General features: G+C 45.4%; 1 protein-coding gene and 1 pseudogene across 4 annotated transcripts in view; one reads left to right on the forward strand and one right to left on the reverse strand.

Moving 5' to 3' along the window:
• The window catches only part of Sec22a (SEC22 homolog A, vesicle trafficking protein), a 49,648-nt gene extending 45,231 nt beyond the window's left edge, over nt 1-4,417 (reverse strand). For 2 of the 4 annotated variants that reach the window (XM_029470635.1, XM_021184866.2), the window contains exons 1-2: nt 4,349-4,417; nt 2,098-2,296 (exon numbers count right to left, since the gene is read on the reverse strand). In XM_029470635.1, the coding sequence (XP_029326495.1) occupies nt 2,098-2,279 (182 nt within the window). In that variant the 5' untranslated portion in view covers nt 2,280-2,296; nt 4,349-4,417. Of the gene's footprint in view, nt 1-2,097; nt 2,297-4,000; nt 4,312-4,348 lie in introns of those variants that run through there. The other 2 variants (XM_029470634.1, XM_021184865.2) reach the window with 2 other exon arrangements.
• A 2,579-nt stretch (nt 4,418-6,996) lies between these two features.
• On the forward strand, nt 6,997-7,243 carry LOC110311301 (annotated as a pseudogene).
• The last annotated feature ends 1,523 nt before the right edge of the window (nt 7,244-8,766 follow it).

Genomic DNA, 8,766 nt, shown 5'->3' on the forward strand with positions numbered 1-8,766 from the left:
AGAGAAACCCTGTCTCAAAAACAAAACAAAAGAAAACAAACAAACAAACAAAACACCGCAAAAGATAGGCCGAGACAGGCAGATCAGGCTGGCCTACATAATGAGTTCAATACTATCGAGGACTATACTGTGAGACCCCCATCTCCTATTTAAAAAAAAAAAAAAATCACATGGGATTTCACTGTCCCTCCTCCTCAGCCCACTAAGCCATCCTTCTCCAAGGACTGCTCATTTCTGTGCAGTTCTCTTCGCTCCTTTTCTTCATCTCTCGTATTCCACTTCACAGGTTTGACCATTTCGTCCTTTGAGCCATCTTTCTGTTCAGCATTTTCTTTCTCATTTGTAAATCTATTTTTACACAGGAGTAGCATGTTGATAAACTTTCTGTTTTACTCTCTGTTCTATAGTCTTGGGTCTGCTTTGGTTTTGTACCTTGTTCTCTGTTTCTATGTAGTTCTAGCTAGCTGGGACTTACAGATCCGCCCGCCTCCGCTTCCTGAGTCCTGAGAGTAAGGACACACCACTCCTTACCCTGCTTGTTTTTTAATCAAATGGCTTTCTTCAAACCTGCATCGGTGACCTGCAGCCTGCTGTGTACAGTAATTTCCCTCCACCTGAACTTTCAGGCAGCAGAACCTGGAGCCACACTAGTCATCACACTTGTCTCATAGCTACCTGCTAATCTTCATCCGCCAGCACCAAGTCAAACGAGGTAACAACCTGCCATGTGGCTCTCACACTGCTTCTCCTACCTCCCTGCCTTACTCTTAGCTGTGATGCCTCGTCCCGCCTTAGGCAACTTTTAATTCTTCAAAATATAGTGTCTGATCTTAATAATAAAGCTATGTTGCTGATAAAACCCACTTTGTTACTATCTGCCTTCCTTCTATGTTCATAATTAGCATCATGGACCCTGGGTTAACTGTTCTAATTGTTTCGTATGGATGCTGTCCAAAGTGGTCTCATTTGTTTCCACAGTTTTAACAGTTTCCATTTTAACAAATCATAAACTGATTTCTAAATCTAAACCCCACAACTGTCTTCTTTGCTAAGCCCCAGGCTCATACACCCAGCTGACCATGCCCCTTGGACATCTCAGATTTAACATGCCCAAACAGAACCCTTACCAGTGAAATGCAACTTAAACCTTTCTAGTCTTGCTCATTTTAGTCCCATTAGGCATGCAGTTTCTAAGGCCAAAAATCTACATATGATTCTTTTCTTTTTCCTTTGCACCCTAAAGCCTCTCAGGGCCGTTTACAGGTGACAGGCCTGAAATGCAGCTTAACTCCAAATACTCTACTACCCACTCAAGCTGCGCCTGTCGTTTCTACAGCGCCCCCTAGTTGTCACTCTGCTCCTGCTCAGTCTGCTCTTCAAAGTGCCTTGTTCCATCCACTCCAAGCCAAGACCAGACCATACAATTCTCCAGCCTAAAACTTCCCTGTAGCTTCCTATTGCACAAGATTAATAAAGGGACACACTCATCACAGCGTAGAGGATCCTAAATAGCCTGTCCCTGACTGACCCCAGGTGCTCCGGCACCACTGGCTCTCCTCCCACCCTTTAGATGGATCCAAGCGTTTCTCCAGCCTTACTCCCCACCCACAGGGTCCTTCATACAACTGCCTTCTTTTTCATTTTTAAAGGTTCGGGTCAAATATCAGTCTTCCTGAAGGATGCAGTCAGCACAGGGTAAAGCCACACTCTATCCTATTGCCCAGTCTTAAAGGACAGACAGACAGACAATTTCCCCTCCCAGTAGGATAAAACTGTACTTAACATTTTCCATTACAATTTGCCTGCTACAATCTTGTGCATGTGAAAACTCTACTAAATAGTTATTGAGCAATTTACAGGAAGCACTATCTGTAAAACTTATATAAAGTCTCTAAAGCCAGAATCAAATCCAGGGACTCTGCAAAGATAAAAGGTTAATAACATCATGGCTACTATTTAATGTAAGTTCAGAACATGAATGTTGACTTCAAGTTTTTCAGAGTCACTCAAACATGAGGTTTTCTTGCAAGCATTTACATTTCATGAAAATGACAACCTATAGGCAACTGACTCTAGCGAAACAAACTGAGGTCTTACTTAATGTTATAGCGCCCCGTTTTCAGTGTACACCTATCAGGAAATTGAGCGAGTTTCCTGGACAGCATCTTAAAGTACTTTCTGCACTCCTGCATTCCTGTGCTCTGCTCATAATCAGTGGATGCAGACAGCGGTAGTCCATCCCTCACACGAATGACTGAGGCAGATAAAATCATAGACATTTCAACCCACAGAAGACCTAAAATAAAATGAGAAATCTGAATTAAATAAAAATCAAGGCCAAAACTGGTAAGCATTTATACAACTTTCAAAATTAGTAATAATCAGAGTATTAAGATAACACAATATATTCCAAGAACCTTCCACTTAACACATTTTTAAAAAATATATAACTTATTTTATGTGTATGAGTGTCTGCCCACATGTATGTACGCACACCATGTGCATGCCCGGTGCCCTTGGAGAACAGAGAGGGAGAACCTGATATGTTGGAACTAGAGTTACAGATAGTTGTGAGCAGCTATGGGGGTACTAGAGTCTTCTGCAAGAGTAACAAAAGCTCTTAACCACTGAGCCATTTCTCCCACTACCAAACAAGCTTTTAAAAGCAGCATTTGCAAGCTGGGGAGATGGCTGAATGGTAACACTTGTAGGGCAAGCCATCTGATGACGTGAGTTTGGCTTTCCAGAACACAAGAAAAATTGAGACGTGGTTATATGAGGAGATATCTATAACCCAGGGCTCCTACAGGTAGATGGGAATTGGAGACACAAAGAATTCCCAGGAGCTCTGAGGTCAGATCGCCTGGTATATTGTAGTGAACAAGAGACCCTGTCTCAAACAAGGTGGGAAGGCAAGAACCAATACCTTAGGTTATCCTTTGACCTGCATACCTATGCTGTGGCACACATACACTTCACCCCTACTGGTCAGTGTTCATTGTGCTACAAGTTGCTATACAAGCGACTGGAGAAAGGCAGCCATCCATTTCACCCAACTACAAACCCTGCAAGCTCTAATGATGACCTGCCTACAGTGCCCAGAGGTGCAATATGACAGAATGATATAGGAGTTATCCATCTTTTTTTTTTTTAATTTGAATTTAAGATCCAATTCATACACCTCATTTGAACCTTCCGGGAACCGGTAAGGTTGGGTATTTGTTTCACTTTGCTTTGGAAGAAACACAAGTCCCAAAAGTTTAAGTCATTTGTTCAACTCCTAGTAAGTAATAATTTGTTACTAACTCTAATAACTCTACAAAACACTGCCTCTAAACATACCCAGGCTTCTTTACTACATGGAGAGGAAGGTGGCAAGTATCTTTGCTAGTGTCTTTTCATACACCAAACTAAAATATACTTAAACTTTACCCAGTCTCTAAAAATCAAGTACTAAACTGATGTGATCCTCTTAAGTGGAAAACGGCCGATCCTTTAGTAACTTTTGGTTACGGGTGTCATGTTCAGTTCTCAGCCTTCCTTTACACACTAGAAGTTCTAAGTATTGTTTAAGAAACCGCCTGACTTCTCACAGTACTAGCAAACGAGTGGGTACCAGTAACATGGAATGTGATTCCGTTTTTAAAAAAATGGTGGTTGTACTAATCCGCTGGGATTCTATCACGTGTAGCCTGGCGGGACACCCAGGCTCTGCCCAGGGTTAAGCACAGGAGGGGCGGGTTCTGAAGAGTTCCACCTGCCCCAGGTGATGGTGATCCCGGAAGCTAAGCAGCAGGAGATTCCCACTTGTGGAGCCAATTTCTTTTTTGCCACAGAGTCTCGCAAAGCACCTTTAAACAGGGCCTCACGGGATTTCCCAGAGCCAACGAGTAAGAAGTCCAACTGCAACGCCCATTCAGACTTTACAAATCACAGGGTACAAGCTACCCCGCCCAAAAGAAAGTCGGAATGCCACCTCAAGCTCTCTCGGGCCACCTACCAGCCCGAGTGAGTCGGTGTGCTGCTGACATCGGGAGCCAGGGAGTCAACACTAAGGCTCGCTGGCAGCCCGGGGCGGCCGTCCCTCCCAGTCAGCAGCCCCTACTCCAACCGCCCATCCTAGGACAGGCCTGCCAAACAGCAACCGCCGCCCGCGAGGCTCGCAGCCTTAGGTCGCAGGGACCCGGACCCTGCACGCCCGTCCTCCTAAGCTCTGAGGCCACCGCCACCAAGCTCCGGCTCGGACACTACCGGTCTAGCCGAGGTGGAACTCCGAGAGAGCGGCGCGAGCAGCCGGCCGGAGCTCCGGGAGACCCAGAGGAAGCTGAAAAGAGGGGCCGGACCGTACCTGTCGCTCCGGGACCCGCGGCTCGGAGTGACGTGCCACGCAGTGCATTGTGGGGCCGGGAGTGGCCTTCCAGCGGGGATGCCCGCGTCCAACGTGGCTGGCGCCGGCGGAGCTCGCGCGAACCTATCGGGCGCCGTGGGAAGCATCCGAAGACCCGCCCCTTTCCGAGGACCGCCCTATCTCCGCCTCCTCCGGCGGAGATTGGCAGGTTTTCCTGCACCTGCGCCAGGAGATTGCCTTTTCCTAAGAACAGAATTATGCTGTCCTTCAGAAATAAGGCTAATCTCCTTCACCTGCTGCTTTGTGTCGGGAAGCAGTTTGTCTCTCGTGCGCCACTCGGGACAGAGGAAAAGCTCTCTCTGATGAACAGGGAAAGGATCTTCTTCCTTCAGGCACTACACAAAGAAATTTAGCAAAACAGAGAGAAAAGCCTCAGTAGCTCCTCCCAGCCTTCGGGAGGTTAAGTAGTATTAAACAAGGATATGCTGAATGTCAATTAAATGGTCGGCAGCATCTTAAGCATGTTTTACAGGAATGTCCACAGCACTCCTTTTAAGGTGTAATAAGAATAAAAGGCATTAAGGCAAAATTGTTACAGAAATGTACATTTGACTGGTACTGTGAAGAAAAACTAATAGGTACATTGATGAATGAGTTGTGGACTGTCGGGGAAGAGCTCCATGATTACGTACCTTTTAAGGTCAAGGTGTATTAATGGACCCTTAAAAATGTTCTAGACCCTGGAAACATTATTTGTGAGCATTTAATTGTACTAGGAAGTCGTGCTGGTTGGTTTCTGTCTACTTGACAGAAACCTTCACAGAGCTAAAAGAAGGAATCTTGAGAAACCCTCTGTAAAATTGGCCTAGTGGGCAAGTGTGTAGGATATTGCCTTGATTGATGATGATACAGGAGAGCCCCGCCCAATGTGGGCGGTCTTCACCCCAGTGCAGGTAGTCCTATGTTGTACCAGAAAGTAGGCTGAGCAAGCAATAGGGAGCAAGCTAGTAAGCAGCACTCCTCCATGACTTCTGCCTCACTTCCTGTCCAGATCCCTGCCTTGAGCTCCTGCCCTCACTTCCTTTCGTAGATGAAATAAATCCTTTCCACACCCAGTTGCCTTTGGTCACCATGGTTAATCTCATCAATAAAAAGCCTAAAACAGAAAGTATGTAGGGGCAAGAAGTTTAGACTGAGATGAGGCAAGGTCTAACTCTCCTTGGCTACTTTATACAGTTCAGACTTCAGCAACACACCCTAAGATCAATTCACGGAGCTAATAAAGACTCTTAAGTGGGATCTGATTTACATATTTTAAAGCTCATTCTGCTGTTTATGGAGATGGATGGATAGGGAGCAAGAAGGGTTACTGATGGGCCAGTTTGGAGGCAGTTGTATTGGTCAAGGCCACAAATGATGATGGCTTAAACAAAGATAATGGTAGTAGAGGCAGAAAGAGATGGACAATTTCAAGATATTAATAAATCATAGGTGGAATTCATGGGTCTTAATGGACTGATTTTCTGGAGCAGGTCAAAAAAAAGGAGACTATTAAACATGGTGCCTTAGGTAACTAGATGGGTTAAGAAGCCATTAGGATTCACAAAGTATAGCAAACATGTGGGCTATGTTAAATTTGAAGACCTATAAATGGGACTGTCAAGAGGCAGTTGGGGATAAGTATGCCTAGGGCTCAGAGGGGAGATCTGAACTAATTATGCATTTGGTAATTCTTAATATGACTTAACAGAGCATTCCACTCTGAGATAAAGTTTCAGCAGAAATGTATTCATGTGTATTAAAATGTCTACAGAATGAATAGGTGGTAGACTAGTCACACAGTCTAAGGAAAAAGAACAATAATCACCAACTTCATACATATCACCACAAGACTAAAATAAGCCAGACACAAAAACACATGTTACATGACTCCACTGGTGTGCTATTCAAAAACCACCACATTGGCATTGAAGGCAGGATGTTGCTTCCTAGCATGATCAAAAGGAAACAAAACCAAGTCAGAGGAACAAGCACTTGCAGCCATTTTTCAACCTGGCAGTCACTTTATGATCATAGAAAGAAGCCAACAGAGCGAACCCCCAGATTTTCCAAGATTGCTCTCTGGGAATAATATTGGAAGCACGGGCTAGAAGAAAGCCAAGCAGACGTTCAACCTCATGGTAAGGAGGAGACGAGCAAGAGCTTTAATCTGAGAGCAGAGGAAGAGCTCCAGGAGAATACATGAAGGTCCTAGGCAAATAGCAGCTACTGGGAAAGTTAAGTGGAAACAATTACTAGAGTTTCCAAGGAGTTTGGAAACATTCAGGTTCTAAGTAATTAGTCCAGGAAAGAAAAAAAAAAAAAAAACCTCATTAGAAACATAGGGGAAGCGGTGCAGGGAGCGCGGTAAGGGGCGTGCCTGCCTTCGGTTCCGAAAAGCCACCGCGTCTCGCCCGGGTTGAATTTTGGTTTTCAAACCCAGCTCAGACAGGATCCTGAGACCCCTGGCCACCCCCACAGCTCATCCCCAGCTGCAGACGCGGATCTCAGGAAAAGACTGGGTTTGCTGCCGCTCTGTCGCCGCCCGGACAGGTCAGGATCCAGGCCTTGTGGCCTCTACCCGAGCTCCCTACTCCGCCGTCCCAGCCATGGCACAGAAACCCAAGATAGACCCTCAACGTCGGGCGGCTAGGCTACTTGCAGGCGCTGGTCACAGAGTTCCAGGAAACTGAGAGCCAAGATGCCAAGGAGCAAGTCCTCGCCAACCTCGCCAACTTCGCTTATGACCCGGGCAACTACCAGTACCTACGGCAACTACAAGTCCTGGACTTATTCCTTGACTCTCTGTCGGAAGAGAATGAAACCCTAATCAAGTTTGCTATTGGTAAGAGTTAGGCTGCCCCACCCCCACCCCCACCCCGCGCCCGCGCGCCTTCCCCCAAGTTATGGACTAGAGCGACTTGAGAGCCAGGCATGCCACTCGCCTGTAAAACCAGCATTACAGAAGGCTGAAGCAGGAGGATGGTTGCGACTTGGGGGCCAGCCTGGGATTCAGAGTAAGACACTGTCACTAAACAAACTAGTCTTTGGGATGGGATCTCAACTTCTAGGGCAGACCTGCCTTGTGTGTGGACCACCTACCTCCTCCTCCTCCACACCTTATCCGGATCACAGCTCATTCCAAACAAGTCAAGTCTTTCTTCCTCTTAGAAAAGAGATAATAATCAAGGAAATGGGGTGAAACCTCTTTGAAAGAAGTTTAGTTTTTTGTTTGTTTGTTTGTTTGTTTGATTTTGATTTTTTGAAACAGGGTTTCTCTGTTTAGCCCTGGCTATCCTGGAACTCACTCTGTAGACCAGGCTGGCCTTGAACTCAAATCTGCCTGCCTCTCTGCCTCCCAAGTGCTGGCATTTGAGGTCTCACTCTGTAGCCCTGGCTGGTCTGAAACTTGTCTGCCTCATGGGTGCTGGGATTAAAGGTTGTTCCACCATCCCTGGCTTTCAGAGGATACTTTGTAGAGTAAGTTCCTCTGCCATGTGGCTCCTGAGGATGGCAGTCAGGTCCTTTACCCATTGAGGCAACCTGCAGGCCCAAAGGGATATTTTTTGATGGTTGGTTTGTAACTAGGATCCAGTACAGGACCTGCGTATTTCATCTGACTTTGTTCTTTACGGAGACCTCTTTATGTTCCAAATAAACGTTTTATTTTATAGCAAGTTGAGAAAACTTGACGAGACTGGGAGTGCAACTCAATAGAGTGTGTGGTGGTCTATGCCTGTAATCCCAGCATGCAGGAGGTAGGGACAGGCAGACAGAGAGCTCAAGAGCCACCTTCAGCCACATAGCGAGTCCAGTTCTGAGCCACTCAAGACTCTTTCTCAGCAAAGAAGAAAGAAAACGAAAAAATTCCAAAGATAAAGAGTTCACACACACACACACACACACAAAAGAAACATAGAGCATTCAGTAGAGAGGCCCCTAGACAAGCAACACTTTGGAGATAATATTTAATTACCACAAACAATATTGAAAAGCTGCTCTTCACATCCTCTTTACACTTTAAATCACCTCTAGTTTACTTGTATCAGCTTATACAGAAAGGCCACATCACTCCTAAAACTTACTGTTTAGAGAATGAAATCTATACTTGCTCAGTATGATGAAATTTCCCCATAAATATCTTAAATGTGTGGGTTAAATCCATGGCTACAGGGCCCACAACTATGGATATCGGATTGTTATAAGGTTCTTATGACACACATAAAGTGAAATAATATTATTTGAATATAGTACAAGGAAAATAGAGACACCCAAAAGTTTATTGGCTGCTAAAAATGCAGTTCCAGGGGATAAAGAGAGAGTTTAGAGGTTCTGAGTGCTTATCGCTCTCGAATAGGACCCAAGGTCAGTTCCCAACA

This window comes from Mus caroli, chromosome 16 (assembly GCF_900094665.2).
Source record: "Mus caroli chromosome 16, CAROLI_EIJ_v1.1, whole genome shotgun sequence".
In the NCBI taxonomy this organism is placed as follows: domain Eukaryota; kingdom Metazoa; phylum Chordata; class Mammalia; order Rodentia; family Muridae; genus Mus; species Mus caroli.